At 41.2% G+C, this 24839-nt stretch overlaps 1 protein-coding gene across 1 annotated transcript in view; it reads right to left on the bottom strand.

Annotated features, from left to right (window-relative positions):
* LOC147669098 (laminin subunit alpha-1-like) overlaps window positions 1-24839 on the bottom strand; it is a 213595-nt gene that overhangs the window by 7446 nt on the left and 181310 nt on the right. Inside the window, exons 28-33 of the mRNA XM_086948228.1 lie at window positions 23467-23579; window positions 20998-21187; window positions 9857-10015; window positions 7624-7777; window positions 6949-7082; window positions 3052-3277 (exon numbers count right to left, since the gene is read on the bottom strand). Coding sequence (XP_086804354.1) covers window positions 3052-3277; window positions 6949-7082; window positions 7624-7777; window positions 9857-10015; window positions 20998-21187; window positions 23467-23579 — 976 coding nt within the window. The remainder of the gene's footprint in view (window positions 1-3051; window positions 3278-6948; window positions 7083-7623; window positions 7778-9856; window positions 10016-20997; window positions 21188-23466; window positions 23580-24839) is intronic.

Genomic DNA, 24839 nt, shown 5'->3' with positions numbered 1-24839 from the left:
CCCTGCTTTTCTAACGTGACGAAGAGTGCCGTTAACAACACGCTTCGCCACTTTATAATAAATATTTCTCTTAGAGCTGGTTTGCTGGGAATCTTCAACCCCAAATATCAGGAGGGTGAAATTGTAATTCAGAATGATGTTCTGGCACGGGGAACCCTGCCTATGTGCCTCTTGAAAAGAATTATAAAAAAAAAATAGCTTGTCCACAGACAAATAGAAAGTCAGAAGGTGAAATATAGAGGTACTGATATAACCTAGATACCCACGAAATCTATGGTCTGAGCCTCGAAAGTGTAAATTTTTTCACTTTTACAGGGGACCAATCTCACTAGAGACACCAATGGCACAAGAAACAGGAGGGTTCTTACAGTCCAAGAGAAACCATGAGTGGTGCAGTAGAAACCTCAATTTTCTGTCTTAAGAAGCATTATTCCTCAGTTAGAAGCCTAGACCTAGAATGGCATCAGATGGAGCTTTTATTTCCACTATTTTTGGGAGATCGGGGCTAGGCTCAGTTTAGCAGTAAGAACATAACGCTGCAAGAAGCAAATGATCTTGACTTTCCAGAATTTTCAGTCATAGTGTAGGAAGTTGGCTCTTTCTATAGCATATCAAAAAGATGTATACTGTGCAAAGAGTCCAAGTATCCCTTTTAATTGGACAGGGGTTTGCTCTACCAACCTCAAGGTGCTCCCTTAGGGGGTAGTGTGGTCGAGCAGCCTCAGGCTTATCAGAGAGGAGTGTTAGACACCTGCTGTATGCACATAGGTTTAAATGATACCCATGACCCAATAAGGAGAGCCACATGTATCTTTATATATATTTAGGCACCAAGATCATCACAGTTAGGTAAGTACGTTTCAAGTTATGAATTTCTACAGTTTTTAAAAGCCGACAGTGTAATTTCTGGAATGGTAATGTTATCCTACGGAGGAAAGTTATATAGTGCATACAAGTATTTTACAGCGGCTTACAGGACCCATCTTCTGGGTTTAAGGAGAGTGTGGGGCAGGGTCCAATGCAGCACCAAAAGGTCAACTCTGCAACACCAGGGCAGCCAAGTACAGAGGTGCAGTTCAGCATCAGGTCCCCCGTTGAAGTCAACGGGGATGAGTCTGAAAAAAAAGAGGCTGCAGGCTTGGAGTGGGGGGCCAGTCTGGCTGACCCAAAAAGGGGGCACAGGTCTCACAATGTTCGGGGATGTGGGGAAGCCTTTGGTTCTCTTCCCCACATGCTGGTGTGGCTGGGTACAGAGGTGTCTTGAGGCATCAGGTTTTTGTCTTCGGAGACACTTACAGTTGAGGGGGGCTGCACAAAGAGGCTGCAGGCGGCATCGGTGAGTCCACTCTGGAAAACCTGAGATGCGATTTGATTCTGAAGGGTCAAGGGACCACGCTGGCACAGTTGGCCCACTTCAACTCAGGCTAAGGGGCATGAGTGCAGTGGTACTTCCAGTCTCGGGTGTGCAGCATCCTGGAGTTCCCGCAGTCCTTTTCGGGTACCTGCAGGAGCTCCTGGATCTTGGGTGAAGGCTGGAAGCACTCCCAGGCTTTTGGAGGTGGATGCGCAACTGTCGGGGATAGCAGACATGCTGGCAGGGTTGGTGCCAAGTCAGTCACTGATCCTCTTTTCTTGCTTTTGTGGCTCTTCAGTGTCCTTCTTCTTTCAGGTCAGCAGAATCTGCTTTCCTGGTGCCAGTAGCTCCCCTAAATACTAGAATTAGGGGGTTTGGGGAGTGTAGGGTAGTAAGCAATGTGCAAGTTACACCTGGGGTCACTACGCCCCCTAGATGACCACTTCCTGTGGGAAGTGGGCATAAGCCTGTCCCAGAGTTCCTAATTCAGAAATCACCAAAATGACAGACTTTTAATTTTCATATACATATCAAGTAGCCCACTTTATGGTTGGAACTAGCCTAATGGTGAACACACTTCTCTGACTTATAATTTTCATGCCTGTCCAGGTGCCAAATGTGCCCTGGTCAGGGGGAGAAATCGCCTCTGAAGGAAGTCAGATTTGCATACCAAAACCAGTGAGCTCTTTGAAGCTCCCTGCCTTGTAATGCTAATTTACGGGTCATCATGCAGGAGGGGGTGCACTTCCTGTTACAATTGCATCTTACACTTGGCTAAAAGTGGGGGTGACCATGTCAAAAAAGGGGCACTTTCCTACACATAGCACTATGGATCTGAAACTTGAAAGTTAGGCCTACCCCAAAATCATTTGTATACTGTGTTCATTAGTTTGTGAAATGAATGCACAAGCCTTTTCTGCAATGCTTAATTTGCAAGATATTAAGTGAGGGTAACCAAAGTTTTTCTCAGAAGCCCCGACCCACACTGCTAAATGTTGGGGTTTTCAAATACCAAAGCTGTCTAGCCTTGATTCCCTCTTTCATTCATCACACTGCACTTCGTGCTCCTTTATTTTACTCTTGAAGGTTATATTTAATCTCTAAGTTTTCCTTTTGTAACTGTTTTTGTGTCATTCCCTCCCCCATCTGCATTTCCCTCTTTTGTTCTGGGTCAACATGTGATTATTAAAAATAAATGGCAGTCCTAGCAAATGAGTGCAGATAGGCCCATCTGCAACCAACTGGGCAAATTAAGTACTACTTTTCGGACACCAGAAAGGCTCACAGTACCAATTGAGAAATCTTGTATACATGAAACAAGAATTTTCCTCTTTCCTGGTAAAACACATGGGTTCATTCGATAGGCTCTGAGGCTTCTGCTTCTGGTGAAGCAAAAAAGAGGGAAATGTGTGGCAATAATGAGACATTTATAACCAGGACTATGTGTCTTCCAGTCACAAGAATGGCATTAGGTTTGGCCAAAGACTTCCTGAGCCTAATAACACCATATTGCCAATACTATTTTAGAAATGTGCTATTGAAGGTCTTGAATTAGCATAATAGTAACTAAGGCACAAGTGTTTGTGTAACACATGAAGCTGAAATTCTATTTCAATCACCATTTTTTTTTACAAGAGCTACTTATTTGTCAATTGCTGCATTCTAATGTTCCTGCTAGAAAACGGTGGAATACATACCAGGATAGCCTCCAACATAAATCGGATTGTTTGTATCTGCTGAGGTAGACTGCGTATGGGGATTCTCTGACTTCACTAAGTTACCATCAACAATGATTATGTTGTGGTGTTTGCTCTTGTTTGCTTGAAGTTTGTGCCATTTTCCATCACACAAGGCACTGCTGGTATGCTTTGGTTCATATATAGTTGTTATTCTGCCAGCACCGTTGTTTACATGGAACAAAACCTACATATGCATTGAAAAAGAAAAACAAATTAACAATAGCAAGACTATGACGCTCTAATTATAAGAATAATACTCTGGGAAAAATAACTGATAACTATTTCTGTAACATTATCACATGTGCATAAAGTTGTAAGGCCCCCCATTAGAGACTGCCTTTTAATTTCACTGCGATTGGAGGAATTGCAAGTTGTGCGTTTTCATTATGTTGGCCACAATCACATGTCTCGTAATTCTTGTCTCGATTGAAAATTGAGATTCCCACCAAATCAAGAATTCAGAAGGATGCAGGACGTAAATTTTAATCTCAACAATTGTTTTGCAGACTGAAGTGCTTCGGATTCACGTGCCCTGAACACTACTGAGGTCTAGTGTAGGGCAAGTTACACAGCAACTTGTTTTTATTGTACTTTCTAGTGCAGAAATTCCAGTCTTGTGGGACCTGTGATAGTGGCCAATCCCCTTTCCTTTTTAGCTATGTGAATTTTGGCAGGAGAAAGTGCTGAAAGTAAAAAGGGCAAGTATGGGTCAAAGCAAAAGCCACAGTAATTCACCATTGTGAGAGTTACATCATTTAATCCCTTTGAAATTTTACCACACAAAGATGGGAAAATACCAATCCTCACAATGTCAGTCTATCTCTCAGGGAAAATGTAGTGACAGCTTTCTTGGTAGATTCTTAAAAGAGAGTTTATGAGTATTTTTTAAAAATAGATATATATTTCAATTGATAAGGTCTTGATTTGGTCTCCTGAGCCCACTATGTTGTCAGATCTATTTTTGAGTTTGTCAGCCCACTTGCAAGAGACAAAACTGTTGTACAAGAGGTGGTCAGGTACAGGCCTTTTTGTACCAACAAGCCATGTAAGTATAATGGCTATGGAAAAAAGACTACTGTTCTCTGTGGCACCTTTACTTCTTTTGAATGAAAGAAAATGTTACTCACTCTTTTGTGCAAAAGTTGAACTCAGCCATTAGGCCTTTTCTTTAGACAAGTGTACTCACATCAGTTGAAATGTAGCAAGCTGTTCGCGCAATGTCAACTCTTAAGAAGGATTCCTTGAGCAGCCACCACCAATTAATTTCAAGTGGTTAATATAAATGGACATTTCTAAGGCCTTTTCCAAGTGCCATACAGAAGTAAATGGTTATTGGGCAGTATCCTCTCTCCTTGAATTCGGAATAGCACCGCTTAGTAAATAAGTCCAAACAATGAAAAAAGAACTCAATTGATGTCCTTATTGATACGCTGAGTCTTGGTGTATATTTCAATGCTTATTTAATGTTCCTTTAGAAAAATTCAATGATAGTCAGCCAACGCGTTTCGTTCTGAAACAGAACTTCTTCAGGGCAAAGTTGTGTCAAGCGCGGTCAAATCCAAAAGAGTCCTTTATATCAAGCAATCTAAAGCACACTCCATGCTAAGAGTGATATACCAATGCCAGGATTTATCCATCATGTAGTAGTTATATTTTCAAAAAAACGTCCTATGAATATTATATATTTTTGTATTGTGGCACGAATTTGACTTGGATCTCAGTGTTGTGTTCTCAAGAAACCCAAAAACATATATTTTTCTTGTGTATATTTCAAGGAACGGGTAAATATTCCAATTCCAAAAGGAGGTTATTTCCAAGGTAGTAACCCCGTCTGTAGGCAAAGTAAGGCCGACACCGCGATGTGCCACAATTCAAAGAAACCCGCTGCCACTGCTAACATTAGTAGAGGCGGCGGGTTTCTTAGAAGGAAGGAACATTAAATAAGCATTGAAATATACACCAAGACTCAGCGTATCAATAAGGACATCAATTGAGTTATTTTTTCATTGTTTGGACTTATTTACTAAGCGGTGGTATTCCGAATTCAAGGAGAGTTGTTATTTACCATATGTTTAGGGTGGTGCTCTTGGACAGAGGGCATTTTGGTATTAGCACGCAAAATGTTAAAAATATTTTGGTTTGTGAAAACACAGGGTTGGTGCCTTTCTGTTGCTCCATAGGTCAACTGTCCAAAGTGTAAGTGTACAATTGGGCAGTATCCTGTTTCAGTAATTTGGCTTACCCCCATTGTCAAAGGGTATGAAATAATATTGCCCTACAATTGTAGATACATCCTTTGGGGACATGACACTCTTTAAGTATTGAGGAAGAACAGTGTAGGCCTTCTTGAGAAGCGACATGACACCAAATGGTCAACAATGACACCCTCTCAACAAATGAAACGAGAGAAGAAAACAGAGACAATTCTGGGCCCAATCTCCAGGTGGCAAAAAATTGTGCACCATGTGAAGCCAGAAAGATTCACACTGCAAAACACAGAAGCAGTACGACAGTAAATAATGCAAACCAAAAGTACTGTCTAGTCAGTGTTTTACCTTCAAAAAAGAAAGGACATTTATTTACAGGTGTGAAATCTGAACTATTAAAACTGGGTACTAAAAAGTAAAGCACAGGATGCTAGAACCCTTGGAGCTAAGACAGCCCAGTGTGGGTAGACTCTAGAATATTCTAAACTCAAAGAATGCATTGCTCCCTGCAACACTTTCTCCCTTTTAATGTAATAGAGTGTACTCCTCAACCTAAGAGCAACTCAGCTTCTACAACTAACAATTGACAATACATAAGTATTTTCAATTGACTAAAGATTGTTGGTGATTTTTGGGAAAAATTGTCCCAAATCATGACTATGTAGTCTGAGGTAGCCACTTATGCTAAAGATCAACTGCAGTCATACTCGGAGAATAACCCAGTGTTAGACATAAACAATATAACAATAGTTCCAACATGTGGGGCATGCCGACCATTAAATCTCAAAGGTTTTAGAAACAAAGGGCCAGATGTACGTTCCTTTTTAGTGGTCTCATACGGGAAATCGGCCCGTTTTCCACCACTAAAAAGGGTTGTGGTATGTACACACTCTATTTTGTGAGTGGGTAACCTATTACCAACTTGCAAAATAGGGTTTACGAGTTGCTATTAGGAGGGGAAATGCTATGGGTTGTCCCTCCTAATAGAGATTCGCACTGGTATATACAGTTGTTTTGTGACTACAAATGCAGTGACAGAACAGTCGCAGTTATCAACTACTTCAAGTAGGTGGTAAGTCAGTTGCAAACGGGAATTGGATCCCTTCCACTTAGTGAATGTATGCGAAAATATTTTTTAAGAGCATGTAGTGGTCTCAAGGATCACTGCCTGCCCTTGAAAATTAAGAGAAAACAATTCATTTTTTTCTTTTAATGGCATCCTGTTTTCCTTTAAGGAGAATGGGCTGCATTTGAAAAAAAAAAAGTTGCTTTGCTTAAAAAGCAAACATTGACATAGTGGTCTGCTGTCCCCAACTGGCCACGATCCCTGTGATATGTGAGATTCCTAATCGGTCGCAAATTGTGACTACCTCAATAATATTAATGAGGTAGGTCTTTAGCGACCCCATTAGGAACCACAAACAGTGTCTGAGACACTATTGTACATTCCATTTTGATAATCTCAAAATGTCACAATTTGCAACTCACAAAATGGAATGATCATATACTTGGCCCAAAATGACTTGCCCTTTTAAGAAAAGCATGTGGCTTTGAGTATTTAACATTGTTTGGCTACAAACATTTCCACACGTGCAATTTCACTCATATTTTTTAAAAACTCCTCTCTTGTAACGTATACAACACTAACCTTGCCATTGACAATCTCAATTCCCACAGCATCAACTTTAGCACTGCTGATTCCAACGAGGACTCCATTCATGGCCGTTGTGCGGAACTCAACAGAGATGTTTACATCTGATCGAACTTTATATCCGTCTTTAGCTGAGTATAATTGAAATAAACAATGTAAATGTAACTCACATTATGTACCCTCTTGAATTTTATTTAACAGACATATGTAGCTATGCTTCTTAGCATCTCTTACATTATATGTGTTACACATGGAGGGTTGTAAAATGCCTACCGTAATCACAATTTTTCTATTCTACACAGAGCAGCTAAAATGGCAGCATGCTGAACTTTCACCTGATTCAAACTTTATTAATCAGCTCAAATGTAAAACATGGGTTGCTACGCCTTCTAGCTCAAAACAGCTTGTTTGTTGAGTTTTTCATTATTTACATCTGGCCACAAAATACCTATCTAGCATCAGCCTTTAATTTATAGTCTAACACAGAATCTACCTAACAGGATTATTTGTACTGAATGCAATTATTTCACAATGAAAATAGTACACAATTGTGCATGCACCCCAAAGACAACTCTACCAACAGCACAACAAAGCAGTAGTTCCCCCCTAAATCAAATTCAGGGATAAACCGATCATGGGGTATCACGTGTACCATTCAAAATAAATATTTACCCAGGGCAGCATATCCACTTCCGTCGAAGAAAGTGCCCTCTTGCACTGTCACATAACATTTATCCACAAAGGCCTTTGAAAGAGGGGCTTGTATATCCAACAGCTTTGAGTTTATTGTCACATTGCCAATGCAGGAAACCATGCTGCTCGAGACCTAGAAAGAGAACGCAGAACCATTAAAGCGCATGATCATAACTAACCTTGCAACACTTATCTGGATAGCAGCAAACTGCTGGGCAAATTCCTAAACCGACCTCCTTTGAGACAAGATTCTGAAGAAGCTACTTATGAAATAGTGTTTCTGACAGAAACCTTTTCTATGGTATTATCCATGAGTGCCAGACGGGTTTGAGGTCCTACCAATGAATGGGTGAGAGTTTACAAAAAGCACACACACAAAACCGATCATTTTGAGGTTGTCAGAACATTTCCAATCATAACAAAGTCAGGCTATTTACTATTGCAGCAGCTAATCATATTTCCTTTAATGATTCACAAAGCTAAAATGATATATTAATAGTTTTTCAGCATTTTTCCGTATCCAAATTTAGGTTCAATATGAGCATGATTGATTTTTGATGGTGCGAACCAAAATGAATTTCTTATGACAAAAGGTAGTATAACCATACTTGTGATGCAATATCACCACTTAACCTTAAGGCCCTGATTACAAGCCAACCTGGGCTTCTCTTGGAATTCTATAACGTATATTAGCAAGCCCATTATGGCCGTTTTAGCGGTAGTTTCCTGCCGCTAAAATGGCGATAATTTTAACGAGGTTCTTGCTAATATCCCCCTAACTGTTTTTTATGTTTTGGAGCAACAACTGTCTTAACTGGACCATTTACAAAAAAACACACCTTGAACCATTAGGTTATCATGTTCTGTTTTACCAGGAGACAGTGCACTCAATCTTGAATGTCCTTCAAGCTTTAGTTATTTCCAGTGCTTAATTTGATCCAGTGGCTTCCAGTGCTTGGCACCGTCACTTAATCGTCGACACCGGTGTTTTAGTGCAAACTCGTAACAAAGGTATTGAAGCGCTTTTCATGAGCACCAGTTAAGGAAATATTTGTTTTTTGTAGGCAGGGGAGATTAAGTGATTTTCCCAGAATCACAGGATGTTGAGCATATGCTGAGACACGACATGCTTCCCCAGCTTCAAAGTTGGTAACTCTTCCCATTATGCCACATCCTCTCCCTACTTGTAGTGTTTCATGGTTAGAAGTTTATTCTGTAATAGGCGATGCTAAGAGGAGCGCTGAGATGGTGCAATCTGCCTCCTGATGATAGCCCTGGCGCTTATTTTTTCACAAATTAACCACTGGTTATTTCCCACCTACACTTGCCACATATTACCTTGGCATGGTTTGCACTCAGTAACTGGGATGTTTCAGCACTAGAAAGAAGGGAGCCTCAATTGGGTGGAGTGATGGATTATTCCTGAATCCATAATCTTCCTATCATCCGATGAGTTGCTACATTCTGGTCCAGATCCAACTAAAAGGCAGACTCAGGTTCAGAATACCCCATACATCTTATTTCATGGATGTCTAGGTAAAGCGGAGCCTCACAGGCGACGACTCATTTTCCCACTAAATGCAGCGAATTTAAATATTCCACGGTTTACTTTTTATTGTTCACTATTCTATGTCATATGTTTGTGTAAGACTGTGTTTCTGATTTCAAAAATATAAAGAAAGTCATCAACTCTCTAAAAAACACACCAGTATTAACTTTAGATAAACTAGCCTTTAATAAATTACACTTCATCGCAATTTCTTACGTTCTTGATAAAATACCACATGTTCTCTGCAGTTTTCTCTGTAAAGTGTAAATATGGTTTAAGCAATGTAAACGTAAACAGTAGTCTAGCTACCGGCAAAAAAACAAATGTTCGCAAATTTGCTTTCTGTTTTTTTTAGCCAATCACAAATCAGCTATTCCTTAAGCATATCTGCGAGTCTGGGTACATCAAGTCTTAGTAATGAATGCCTCTGTGTGTGGGTCCATTAAAAATCGATATTGAAACAAAAATACACAAACTTCTTTAGCAGAGATCCCCCAAATGTTACTTACTTTGGAGTAGAAATGATTGATCAATAATCTGTGCCCACTTTAAAATAGCGGATTACGCATTACTGCACCTATTGGCAAATTCGGAATAGCTCTCACCCTCATCAGAAATATACACTATGAACTTTGCATCTAAATTTTCCCAGAGCAGACTTACGATTCCTAACTTCTTGATGGTGTAGTTCGATGGCAGTCCTCCAAGAAAAAGCTTTCCTTCTACATCCAGGGTGTTGCCGTCGCCAATGGCATTGACTGCAGTTGATTCTTGTGTGTCGATGGTGACTGACCCTTTCCTTTTCACATAGTCAGTCTTGACCTAGATGAAATAAGAAAAACGTATTCATAACTATGCAGCAAGAGAGGTAGGAGACACCGACTACCTTGAAACCACCCCTACATAACACGTTGTCACAATGAGGCAGCCTTTACAAAAGGGTTTACTTACTGTCAATACAGTTTATTTAAATTCTGCATTACATTCCTGTTCTCAAAAGTGACCTCCCTCTCCCGCATATGGAAGCACCAATGAACAGACAAAAAATATACCTCACCCTCGTAACAAGAGGCGCATAGACCAACCACACATACATACAAATACAGATACAGTCACAGACAACACACATGCAGGCAAACAGGCGGTCAAGAGACAGTGGCAGAGTCTCCAAACCCGCTTTGCAGAAACTGGTACAGCGCTACTAGCGATTCAATGCTGGAAAGCGAAATTGTATTTTAAATGCTCACTGATTGCCTTGCGCGCACTTGGACAATTTTAAAATGTATGTGTGTTGACTACAAACGCGCACATTGCTTTTAACTGAACTGCACTTCCTACGCTGATTACATAGCGCTAGAAGTCACCGCGTCCATTCTCCCTTCTTTGTTTCTAACAATTGGGAAGCAGCCTTAGTGAGCTACAGGGCCAGCGAGGAGTGGTGGTTCAACCATACTTCCTGTCCGCCTCGTTCCGACAGGGTAATTATTACCGTTGTGCGGAGGGCGGACAGGTGAGAGCCACACACTTGAGGCACTTCCTGTTTTCACTGGAGCGGGTAGCGCTCTAGTGGTTCATCTCAGGGGCTATTTAGCCCTAGCCCCCACTCGAGCGCGCAGCGTTCGCGCGCAGCCGAACTCCCGCCAAAGACCCGCCAAAGAGCTGCCCGTCTGCGCCCGTCCGCGCCAGGACGGTGCCAGAGGCCAGGGGCTATGCCCTGCGCGGTTATCCCACAGAGAACAATCAGGTATTCCGCCTCAGATCTCTTGGCATTGAAACCAGCCCAACTTTCAAAATGTATCAATGACAACTGGCAAATTCCTGAAGGCCCTTTCTCTTGCAACAAATGTCATTTTCAATCCAACTTTTTATTTCATTCAGAACCCACGATCTTAGAGATAAGCAAAGTAAAAAATGGACTTCAATGCCTATTGCTAAATGTACGCTCAATGTCCAAACATCAATTTCAGATATGAGATTTACTTTATACATCTCAGCCAGATCTGTGTTTTCTCACGGAAACGTGGCTCAAACCCCATACAACCTCCGCAATAACGTTAGGAATCCCCACAGGGTACAAGTTTTTAAACATGGATCGACCCATTAAGACAGGAGGCGGATTGGCCATCATATATAAGGAGCATCTGAAAGTTACCATACTAGAGAAAAAATGTAGCCCAACATTAGAAATAATAATTTTCAGAATTAATCTCTCCACCACAATAGTCAAGAAAGGAGCACTCATATACCGCCCACCTGGACCAGGCGCGGGGTTTTCACTTGCCCTTATGGAACTGCTAGCCCCATATCTCAGAGCCAAAGAAGACTTTGTTCTCCTGGGAGACTTTAATATACACGCAGATAACCCTGAACTCACGGAAACAAAATCCTTACCCACAGATATGTCTACGATAGGTCTGGAACTCCAGAACTCCGGTCCAACTCATGAAGGGGCACACTTCCTAGATTTACTCTTTTCGAACTGCCCACCATTCCCTGTAAAGCCATTTCTCAGTTGGATTGGACAGATCACTTCCTAATAGAATTTGACCTCCCGATAACAAACAAACGGCCATCTAAAGTAACTCTTCCCCCTATATGGAGGCGCCCGTGGCACAAAGTCACAACAGAAGAACTGCAGAAGATCTGGAAAAAACCCAAATTCCAGGATACAGATAAGGTAGAAGATACATTAAATAAATTCAATGACTCCCTTATAGAGGCTATAGACAAACTAGCCCCGCTGAAACTGTACAAACAATTCCCTAAACATAGACAGGAGAAATGGTATACAGAGACATTGAGAACGGAGAAACAAGGTTGTAGAAGACTAGAAAAGAAATGGAGGAGATCACACCTCGAAGAGGATAGGAAAGCCTATCTAGAAGCTCAATCAAAATATTACAAAAACATTAGAAGAGCCCGCAAGGACAGTCTGACCCAACAACTGATAGAGGCAGGAAATTCCTCGAAGGAATTATACAAGATACTTGAATCCTTTGTAAAACCCACAGCATGTGTGAGCGTGGATGACTTCTCACAGCCATTATGCAATGAGATATCTCTGTTTTTTTAGAGTAAAATTAACACAATATATGACAAAATCCTGAAAGCCACCAATACCAACTGTGGTAACCCTGCTCCATTTTACCACAAAAAAAGGAAATATCTTTACTTTCTTTCCCCCCGTCTCTAACATCGATCTCCCCCTCCTAACCAGCCATATAAAATCAGGCTACCCGAATGACCTCATATCAGCAAAAATGATGGCTCCATTAAACTCCTTCCTAGGCCCATTCATCCGAACCATCATAAATCAATCCCTTAGAGAAGGACAGGTACCATCTGAGTGGAAACAAGCAGTGGTCAATCCCATTCGGAAAAATACCTCACTGCCCTGGTCTGACCTGTCTAACCTCAGACCCATCTCCCTCCTACCCTACCTCAGCAAACTCACCGAGAAGCATGTTAATACCCACCTGTCGAAATACATCGAGGCAGCGGAAGGCCTGGACCTTTCCCAATCTGGTTTCAGGCCCAATAACAGCACTGAATCAGCCCTCCTCTCCGTGACCGACAACATCAGGATGTCACTGGACAGGTGGGACTCAGTGATTTTAGTGCTGTTAGATTTGTCCGCTGCCTTCGACACGGTATTACATGAACTTCTTCTCGAAAGATTGAGTGATGTGGGGGTAGGAGGAATGGCCCTATGGTGGCTACAAAGCTTTCTCACCGGCCGCACTCAAGGTGTCAGACTGGGTTCCCACTCTTCACCCTCTAGGGTGTTAACCAAGGGAGTGCCACAGGGCTCGTGCTTTAGCCCCACGCTTTTTAACATTTATGTGGCCCCCTTAGCAAATCTGATAAGATCATATGGATTCTCTCCGGTGTCATACGCTGACGACACCCAGCTCCTGTTTCCCTTTCAAACCCTTACACCAGCAATTCAGTCCACCTTTGCGGATGGCATGAGAGCTGTGGCGCATTGGATGGCTCAGAACTTCCTCCAATGCAATGTGTCCAAAACCGAGGTCATGCTGTTCGGGGGGGCGACTCTCTTATGGTCCCCAGATTGGTGGCCCCTGGAGCTAGGTCCTGTCCCCAACCCCAAACCAATAGCAAAAAACCTGGGTGTCAAATTAGACCAGGCGCTCCTGCTTAAAGAGCACACCACTCAGGTGGCAGGTGCCTGCCTCCACGTGGTGGGGCTACTGCGACGCGTATTTCCAATTCTGCCAGACAGTCACAGGAAAACGCTCATACAAACCCTCATAATAAGCAGAATGGATTACTGCAACGGACTATATCTATCGGCAAATGAGGAACAACTGGACAAACTTCAGGTTGTCCAAAATACGGCAGCTAGACTGGCTCTCAACGCTCCTCCCAGAACACCCTCCCGTCCTCTTCTTCGCCAACTTCATTGGCTGCCAGTAAAACAGCGTATCAAGTTCAAAATCTGTAGTATGATACATAGATGCCTGTCTGGAACTAGTCCAAAATACTTAAAAGAAAAATTCGTCCCATACACCCCTGGACGTACACTTCGTTCAAGTAATCATCAGCTGTTACAGGTCCCAAAGATAAGAAGAGCTAGACAAGGCGGGCGAGCCCTGTCCTACAAAGGACCTATCCTTTGGAACTCCTTACCCACTGAACTCAAACAGATCAGCAATCTTGAACATTTCAGGAAAAAACTTAAAACTTACCTCTTCACCCTGCCATAATCCTAGCCAACTTTCCTACACAGCTTCTTTTGCATAGTTAAACTGTCCAGTATAAGCAACAGTGCAGAGATATCCCTTCGGGAATTGACTCAGGCGCTTTACAAGCGAATAAATAAATAAATAAACAAACATGTATGGTGCATAGATAAACAAAGGGGCAGATAGGTGTATGATAAACAACTCATGGATGCTTAACTCATGCTTAGGCCTTTTTGCCATTATGTCACTTAACATATTTATATATTGATGTTAAGTCCTGTGTTATTTAAAGGGGCCATACTGCTCTTCGGAAAATCACAACGTATTAGCTCCTTTACTTCAATGATTGAAAGTACCCTCTCTTTTGGATGCAACAGATTAAAGTAAAAGAGAGGAGGGTAAATAATATGCAGTCTACAGAAAGCAAGCTGAACAAGAAGAAAATGAATTTCTGATTTAGAGTGGCTAGATGGAGAGAGAGCGTAGTCAACCAGTAGTGTCAAAATAAAGAAATTAAAGACAAACATTAAAATAAAAGTAAGAGGCAAAAGTCTGGGAGAACTCCACAAAGAAGTGGAACTAAAGTTCAAAAGAGGAAATAATGCAGATGTAAAGTGTGATCTAAATAAGTGATTAAGGACAGAACTTAAAAAACATCAAAATAAAGCAGAAAAAAGATGACTTGCTGACATTATTTTGCACAGGCACATAGAGAGATAAAAAATAAGGTATCAAAGATTTGTGAGAACTCTATGTAGATGTAGCAGAGCAGGCAGACAAGAAATAATGCATGTGAGAGGATTGGTGGTATGCGAGTAGACAAAGGGCAGACTACAGAGAGGAACACCAAACTGAAGTAGAAAAGATTTTCAAGACAGTCCTGTTGGATATATCGACTAGTTATGGCCGAATCGATAACAAAAAAACAACATAGGGTAACAAAAGGAAATTCCATGTAAACTAAGAAGGTGGAGCAAAGAAATAGTGAGTCACTGTGTGAAAGGCAACAGAAAGGTGAAGAAGAATACGAAGAGAGTGTGATTTTGACTTGTGAGCAGTTGTGAAAGTGTTAGCGGCTGACAGAATAGAAGTCTCTTCTCACTGAGTAGAATAAAAGCTAGGCCAAAAATGACAGCTAGAATCAAGATTAAAGACTAAAGGCCCCAGTCATTTGGAGAGCGAAGATCAGCATGTGATTGGTTGAAAACAGAAGAAAGGTCAAGAGTGTAATATAAGGATGAAAATAAAGGTAGAATGCTTGAAAGAAATGAGAATGGATAGGTAGGAGAGATAAAGTTTGAAGATTTTGACAAGGTAGAATGGCAAATAAAGATAAACAGGAAAAGTGCGGGAAGTGGAAATGGCATCAGAAAGAGGGACAGTCGCATTAACCCTGATAAGCCAAAGATAGAATTCACAGTCAGGAATAGGAGTGGATGAGGATAAAGTAGCATGCATAGGTGAAGGCACCAGATTGAGAAGGGGAACTGATAGAAAAATATGATTAAAGTTTGTCAATCTTAGCAATGTTAGGTGAGAAAGAAGCAAAAGAGAGGCCAGAAGCATGAATACAAAGAAGTTAATGAAGAACTGAGAAAGAAAAATGGTTGCCAGAAAAGTGATTTGATCTTGCATCATTTAGCTTGATGTAAGGTGAAGCAATATAGTGAAGAATGGACAGGATATGAAGGTCAGAAGGACAGAGCGTGCAGTAGAGCGAGGCACATTCAGAGTAGCAAGACATCTTGAAACAACGTCAAGATGGACAGATAATGAGAAATCAAAGAGGGTTGACAGGCATACTTAGAAGAACGAAACCTGGATATCGGAGAAAGTTCTCTAAAGAAAAGAAGACAACGTGATGAGAAGGGTGGAAGAGATGAGAAGGAGTCAAAAAGAAGATGAGATTCAGATAAACCCAGCAAAGATATCCAAGGAAATTTAAGAATAAATGATAAACAATTGAAGGGAAAGACAAAACTAATGTATGGAATGAGGATTAATTTCAAAATCTTTGTTAAAAAAGAAAAGATGGGGACAGGAAGTAAGAGAGATAACGCACATCTTAATAGAAAAGAGAAGGCAAATATGATTAGAAAAGAGAAGGGATAAGGTGCAGGGAAAAAAGCATAAAAGATTTTATAAAGATGAAGGTCAGGAAATGGAGAAAAATGAGGGTCAATGTAGAAAAGGAGAATTGTAGCATAGCCCAAAGTCCCCCCATTCCAATAAAGAAGGAGTGAAGAAAAAGGTGAGTGTGACAGCAAAATAGGCTAAAATAATTGCTGGAAATTTCTGTAATATATATGAATTAAGAGATTAAGGGCCACATGTAGCATTATTTCAAAAAGCGATTACCTAATTGTGATTCTCTGCAAATTGAAATTAGGTAATCCCTATTTAAATGTATGAAACGCCATGAGCTTCAGTTAGCATTTCCAAATGGGTCACAAATCGACCTACCTCATTAATATTAATTAGGCAAGTCGCAATTTGTGGCCCATTAGGAATTGACAAAATCACAGGGATGGTGGCCTGTTGAGGTAACTTTTTTGATGCAGCCTATTTTACTTAAAGAAAAACAGGTTGCGTTTAAAAAAGAAAACGTTTTCTTTTCATTTTTCAAGAGCAGTCAGTGGTCCGTGGGATGAAACATCTCAGTAACTCTGTATAAGTTGGTAAGTGAGATTGTAGGGGCACTGTAATCATGTAGAGACATTTAGAGACGTGGTGCAGGCAGAAGAGAGCATTTAAGCTCAGAATGAGGCAGTTGTCAACAGAAGAAATATGAGACAAGAAAGATGCAAACATTAATATGTGCTAAGAAAAGCGATTAAAGAGTTGGTAAAGAATCAGATTTAGATTCCTCCTCCTTCTATATCCTCTCCAGCCGACACCCCCTCTCCATCTCCTTTCTGTGTCCTGCTCCCCCCCACGATGCTCTACCCATTGATGCATTGCGTAAGGTTAACCACAACTGCGACGGCCACTGACACGTTTTATTGGCTGGTCCACTGTGTCCTGTGCCCATAAGTAGAAATCGACTCATAGTTTTGTTTCTTTCTAAATTGTTTTACATTGATGCCTGCGTGTGAATATAAGACAGACATACGTTAAGTTTACATGTGAGACCATTTGTTGAACAGTAATTTTGTATATGAGATTGTAGGTGAATGCAGTCTAATATATACATGTGTATAATTACAGACTATACGATAGCCCATCCTTAACGGTGGCGGGAGTTCCCCGGACATCCCACCCAAGCCATTCAAGTTACTGTTCTTGTATTATCAATGTAATAAAAAGTAAACTGTGGTAATAAGAATTTATTTATTTATGCAATTTATTAAGCGCACAAATACCCTTGGGTGTCTCGGCACTGTGGACGGGAGAGGATAGGACAGCGGCAGAGCTGGTCAGTTATAGGTTGAATAACCAGGTTTTGAGTTGTTTACGGAAGGCAAGAAGAGAGGGGGCATTTTTTTTGTGAAGGAGAAGTGTGTTACATAGTCTGGCTGTGGCGACTGTGAATCTTCTGTCGCCCCAGGAAGATTTTTTTGTTCTGAGGACATAAATCAGATTTGCTACTGAGGAGCGTAGGGGTCTGATTGGCTTGTAGGGGCATAGTATTTTTTTTAGGAATTCTGGTCCCGTGTTGTTTACTACCTTGTAAGAGATACACAGGTCCTTGAACTTTGTTCGGCTTCTGATGGGCAGCCAGTAGAGCTGACGTATTAAATTGGATGTGGGTTTGAATTTGGGAGTGTTGGTCAGGATCCTTGCTGCTGCGTTTGGACCATTTGCAGTTTGTTGAGGACTCTTTCCTGGGCATTGAGGAAAAGGGCATTAGAATAGTATACCCTGGACATGAATAGCGTGCTCAAGAGAGTTCTCCCAGCATGTGGAGGAAGGTAGGGTAGGAGTTTCTTTAGCATTTTGATGGTGTAAAATGTAGAGGAGACAACGTTGTTGGAAGGGTTGAAAAAAAGATAATTTATCGTCAAAGATGATTCCTAAGTTTCTGACTTTTGTTACAGGGGATGGGGTGGGCTCAACTCTGCTGGCCACCAGGACGGAGACCATCTGGGGGAGAAGTGGCCAAAGATCATCACCTCTGTTTTTTCGGAGTTTAGTTTAAGACACCTGTTTGCCATCCATGTGCTTATTGCGAGCATTCCAGTTTGGAAATTTGTCGCAACTTTTTCTCCGTCATTGTGGGTCTCTATTACTAGTTGTGTGTCGTCGGAATATGTAGTCAGACGCATGCCATGAGACTTGATGACCCTCGGCAAGTCGGACACATATATGTTAAATAAGGTTGGACTTAGCGAGGATCCCTGAGGAACACCGCAAGGGAAGATGAAAGGTGGGGATGTGAAATCAAACAAAAGAAAGTCGCCTAGCCTTACTGATTGGGAACGGTTGGATTGGGAGCGGTTGGAGAGGAAGAATGTTAGGAGGGCTTTGGCATTATTTTTAATACCTATGGTAGAGACACGGTTGATAAGTGTGGTATGATTGACTGTGTAAAATGCTGCTAGCAGCACCAAAGCTGCGGCTCCTCCCTAATCAAGTATCATTCTGATCTCGTCGGAAGCCTTGATGAGGGCTGTTTCGGTACAGTGGCCCTTCCTGAATCTGAAGTGGGTGTTGTCTAGGATGTTGTTTTCCTTAATAAACTGTGACAGCTGAGTATTGATTACTTTTTCAAAGATATTTGCGGGGAAGGGGAGACAGGCGATGGGTCTATAGTTTTTGGTTTCTGTAGGGTCAAGGTTATGTTTCTTTAGTAGCGGTTTAATGACGTTTTTTTCCAAATGGATGGATAAGTTCCTGTGGTGAACATAGAGTTACATATGTTAGCTAGTACTGGGGCAATGATCTTGGGTATCATTTTTAGTATGGTGGAGGGGCATGAGTCATTGGGGGATCCTGATTTGATGGAGGCAATGTGAAAGCTAACAATATTCTGTTGTGGAAAATCAATAAGAATTAAAAAAAAACAATCAGATTTAGAAACCAGAGCTGGCATGGCCCTCTGTCCTGGGTAGGTTGAGATGGGTGATCTTTATGAGTGCAGTGCACAAGCTGCACATTGTGAGTGTTCACTAACACTGGACAGCCATTAAGTGCTGACAATGGAAATGACAGCATCCTGACAGAAGAACAGGGTTGATCCTCTGACGCCCTGCTGTCATGCTGTATTTATATAGTGGACACTGACATATAGAAGGGGTCCTTTTAGCCACAGTACTAGCTATGAAACTAGTGGTAGAAGTGGATTGATCAGCCAGCATTCTGTCAAGAAGTCACAGAAAAGGACCCCTTCAGACTGATCTTCTGGAGTCCTGTTGCTGCCTTTTGGTGCATTCAGGCACGTATGACAACATGGAAAGGAAGATGTGTTGCTGTCTGCAACATAGATGATTGGGTACAGTGACATGTCATCATTTAATAAGGCAGGTCTGTGCAGCTTATATCCCCGAAACTGTGCATACAAGTGTGGCTGAAAGCGCAAACGATGAGGGCCTGTCATGCAGAAGATTTTGAATCCTCCAGTACACCTACCGGCTCATTTTCAGTTCCAAGCCAAATTCAGGGCAATATTCTGAAGTGCTCTTTGTAGTGCCACTGTGTATTAAATCCTGATTTTGCGGTTCATGCAAACTATTCAGGACTAACGAATATAAATACCTTAACTGCTCATCTAGACACATTTATAAAACCTGAATTATGAGACTGGTAATAGGAAAAGAACTGGGACCTGGTAGTATTACCATGGTAAAGGTCAATTGTAAGTGACAATTTTAAGAACCTGTGACAAGCAAAGTACATTCACAGCAGAGAGTACTCCTTGGACTAGTCACAGTGATTGTTCGAATTACTAGACGGTTAAAAATAATTTCTCTTTGGAGTAGATAATTTCAATTTTGAAACCCCAAAGTCCCATTTTTATCAATGTTCATTCTCTATCCCTCTTCTACAACTTGATCAATATGTTGCAGTAGGGATTTATGATGCCTCATTTTAACCCTTAGATGGGGACATCCATAAGCTTCAGATACGGTTAAAGTTACGCTGCAATCACCACTAGGGGAAAAGGTGGTGCATCATGCAGGGACCAACCCTTCAGTGGTCTCCCGTTCAGCTCAAGGCCTATGAGCCCTCGGGTACTTCGCTACTCCACTTTGTGCTCCTTGAAGATTTCAACAGTCATCTTGACAATGCTGAACCGGGGGACACACAGGAGTTTCTTGATTCCCTTAAGCTGGCCCCATTACAACAAGGTGTGACCCTGCCCACGCATCAAGACAGCCACAACTTAGACCTGATCTGTTCTAACACCCCACTCACTGTAGAAGATCCCCTGCCAGTGACGTAGTCTGACCACTTTTTGAATTATTTTTCCAGGCAAATCCAAAACAAGACTAAGCAAGCACAGACACTTATAGTACACCAGGGTAAAGCTGTCCCTAGAATAGACCCGGCAGCCTTCAGTCTTGCTTTAGCCGAAACATGTCCTGTGATAGGTTCGGACTTGAATGAAGCCCTGGGCAATTTTACCAACTGAATTGACAAGGTGGTAGAGCGCCTCACCCACAGTCTCGGCGCAGGCGCCTTAGGGTCCTCCCTCAAAACCATGGTTCTCTAGCTCCTTAAAAATACAGGAACAGCAATGTAAAAGGCAGGAACAACAATGGAGACAGGATTATTGCCCCACGGCTAGAGCAACTATTAAAAAGGCTCAAAAGATCTATTATGCCGCCATTGCTCAAGCTAAAAGCCTCTAGTACAGGAAGCGAATAACCCAATCAGTCTTTTGAGTAGCTGTGTGCATTACAAACTACTATAACATAACATATAACATGAATATCTGTGATATATAGGAGTTCACCGGGAGGGTCCCATCATTTTGAGTTACTCCACTGCCATCACATGCTATGGAACAAGTAACAATGAAGATTCTGCAAACTGACTTGTAATCATTCTGTTTAGAATTCACAACATTCAATTTACAAATCTGTTTACTTCAAAACATTCCCAATCATGCTGATGTAAAGAAACTGTTACAGTTCAGCTTCCATCTGAAGCTCTTACCGTATGCCATTTTCCATCACTGATGTGAGCAGGGTGAGTGGCTATTGCCTGCCCTTTGCCAAGATCAAATACAAACTGTAGCTGTCCATTGTGGAGTTGCAGAGCTGCATAATCCCCTTGGTTCTGATGGGCCATGTAAAAAATCAACCCGCTGGAGGCGTATGTTCTGATACTCAGCTGGACTGAAAGCCTAAGAAGCAAGAAAAAGAGGAATATGCGGTCTGAAGAGTGCCAACAAAGACCTTATTGTAACTAGCATGTGTGCATCATCAGCATGAGTGTGCCAACCACTGAGCCCATTTCCCCCTTTTCCATGCCTACTCTCGACTTCCCATCTGTCCTTCTATTTGCTCTATGACCCAGCTTTTTGCGCCATTCTACCCACTAGATGGGGTGATTATGTACAGCATGTAAATCTAGAAAATATTTCATGCTACGAAACAGAAGTTCAATCTGAGTTGCTGGCACTGAAGAAACCCCTGTTGACACCACATTTTTTCCATTTTGGTACTAAATTTTGTGCTTTATCTTGTCCTTGACCCATCATAACTTATTTCTCCTCTTCCTGACCCCTCCACGTCATATCAGCTTCTCATTTTTCTTTCAATCTCTACTACTGGACAGTCTGATGTGGTGCAGAATCATGTCCTATAACATCTTGCTGGCTTAAAAAAATGGATGTCACACACCTTCTCACTACTTGCTCTGCTGTGGTTGTACAGGATCGCTGTTGCCACTATCACATGATCTAGTTTCTGGAAGAAGCCCATTATTTTCAAACTGCTCGGACTCACAGCCACAAGGCCTACAAAATGGGTTGTACCCACAATCTTGTTGCTATCCAAGCAGTCCTTATTTCAGCTCAGTTGAAATCTCTTGCTATCTATCTGGCAGCACCTTACCTATGGAAGAACCTCCCTCTATCTGAACTATGAAGCCTGAAATAGGAGAGAATACCAAGTAGAGCTTAGGAGATTGTGCCACACTGTAGCTTTATGAGCTCAAGCCCCATGAATTCCTATTCTTTCTGAATTTAATTTCCCATCATCTCTTAAAGGTAAATCAATCAATCAATCAAGAGGCTCGTACAGTGGGGCTACTCACCCGTAATGGTCTCAAGGCACTTAGGTATTACATTTTATGACATTATACATAATCTCTCAAGACAGTGTAGGTACAGAACATTGTGCACTGAATATTGAATGGCACAAATAGAGTTAAAAAATATCAACAGTTAAGCTCATAAAGTTAGGAATCGATTTTCTATATTTAACTCCACATATATGTACTTTGATAATACATAATATATCTTCAAGGTATGCAGATGTGAAGTTAACAACAGTACATCTATTCTTACCTGTTTGTGCTTACTTACATTTTGTTCCCCAATATATTCGGCAAGTTTTTCTTGCAACTCACCATTCAGGACAATATTCTGGACGACAGCCCTAAACCTGGTAATCGGCCCTAGTAGCTAAATATGCTCATCATGAGAAATGCTACTGTTCCGCCCCACTGTGACCATTCCAATATTTGTGTTTAGGACCCTGTTAGGGAAGGTATTTCAGTCTCCTTCAGGCTCCTCCTGTGCTTAAGTCTTCAGAAGGGGCAACTCCTTTCCTTTTCCTGACAGTATAACTCAGTCCGTATTCTCAGAAGCTCATGCTCTCACTCAATATCAGCTCATTATTACGTGAGAATTGTTAGTAGCAGCTTCTCTTTTGATTTATTTGCGTGTTAGTATTCGGCTTACTGGTGATCACCTATGATACAGGAAAACCGTTGGAACCTTGCTTTTCTGTCACTAACCTGCTATTTGCCGACAGCTACTGCTTTGGTAGTCGCCAATCTTGAACATTTGTGTCTACGTATGGCCACTAGCGCACTCTAAAAATGTCCTTCATTAATCAGCAGTGCCCAAAGTAACTATAGTGGCAAACATCTAGTAGATATATTGGTAACATAAGAAATAACCTTTAAAAGGCATTATGTAAATATAAATCTACTGTATTAACAGCCAAACTACTCAAAACCATGTGACAATTCCAAAACAACCATGTCTTTTCAGAAATGAATAAATGTATTTATTTCTAGGAATATCTGAAACTTCTATCCTATTGAAATGTTTCGCCAAACAAAACCTTTCTAAGTCAAAAGGACAGTAGTGCCCCGAAATAAATCACAAAGTTGCACAAGAAACTGAACAGTACATCAAAGTAGAGCCATTCAGTATGCCAAGGACAGTATGGCAATAAAGTGGCAAGGCTCTAAAAAACGAACACACAACTCAAAAAGATGTACGTATCATCTGCTTCATAGCAAGGATACAAACCACTGATCAAAGTCATGAGCCAGGTAGCAACTCTGCAGTAACGTTGTCACAATAGCACCTTATTTTTTGCAGTTAATAAATAGGAGAATTACTGGTGGTACCTCTTTGTACATGGGCAACAGAAACAAAATACTCACTTTTTTCGGACTGCAGCATGATCAAACGGCAGCACCAAGTGGCTTCTTAAGCTACTCCCAAAGTGATGTGCCCCATGTAGGATGGTTGGGCTATCATCTTGTGCACACTGTGCCTGAAATTAACAGAGGAAAGGTTTAGTACACACTAAAGAAAAACTCAATGTGCACAGATTAGTATGAACGTTTTTGCAAATGGGACGGAGTACCCTGCCTGCCAAATGCTCAGTCCTCCGCCGCATTTAGAGACCTTAGTTATTCTGTCAAAGAGTAGGTGTCATTGGAGGAAGGATATAGCACCAGCCGCCCTATTTGCGGTGGACGATGTAATGTCTTTTTTTCCTATCCGTTGTAGGAAGCTGGCTCTTTATATAGTGGATCAAAATGAGGTACGGTGTGTAAAGAATGCAGACAACCCTTATTGGTTTACAGGGAAAAAAAATATAACACTAAATGATATCTTTTGTGGTAGAGTGGGAGAGCAGATTAGGCTTATCAGTGAATAGTGTTAAGCATGTGTTGTACTCACAGAGGCAATAAATGAGGCACACACTCAAGAATAAATCTGAGACCAATTTAGAAAAATAAGTTCTACGGGCCCGATTCACAGAATGAACTTAAGACTCAATCCTAAACTAACTACTGTTTTGGTATTCACAGATTGCACTTACTACTTTTGGTATTCACAGAATGAACTTACTACTTTTGGCATTCACAGAATGCACTTACTACTTTTGGTATTCACAGAATGAACTTACTACTTTTGGCATTCACAGAATGCACTTACTACTTTTGGTATTCACAGAATGAACTTACTCATTTCGGTATTCACAGAAGTTAGGACTCCTAACTTTAGGACGCCTAAATGCCTTCTGTGAATACCGAAAGTCTTAAAATTAGGATTTTTCTCAATTTAGTAGTAGTAAAGTTAGGAGTCCTAACTTTACTACTACTAAATTGAGAAAAATCAAAATTTTAAGACTTTCGGTATTCACAGAAGGCATTTAGGAGTCCTAAAGTTAGGAGTCCTAACTTCTTTGAATACCGAAATGAGTAAGTTCATTCTGTGAATACCAAAAGTAGTAAGTTCATTCTGTGAATACCAAAAGTAGTAAGTGCAATCTGTGAATACCAAAACAGTAGTAAGTTTAGGATTGAGTCTTAAGTTCATTCTGTGAATCGGGCCCAAAGTTTATATGAATTTTGATACCAAGAAATTCGTTATCAAGGATTTACTTTTTTAAATATTGAATTTCACATGTAACTAAACAATTCACTTAAATGAGTTTTTACGCAGCAATGCTTCGCAATATGTAAAAGGGCATATGTTGCATACAGTTATTTACCGTCAGTTTCTGGGGGTCTCCTTCTGGACT

The sequence above is a fragment of the Lissotriton vulgaris genome, unplaced genomic scaffold, assembly GCF_964263255.1.
Source record: "Lissotriton vulgaris unplaced genomic scaffold, aLisVul1.2 SCAFFOLD_789, whole genome shotgun sequence".
NCBI classification, from domain to species: Eukaryota; Metazoa; Chordata; class Amphibia; order Caudata; family Salamandridae; genus Lissotriton; species Lissotriton vulgaris.
The sequence above is the reverse complement of the archived record's forward strand: the minus strand, read 5'-3'. Positions and strand labels throughout refer to the sequence as shown.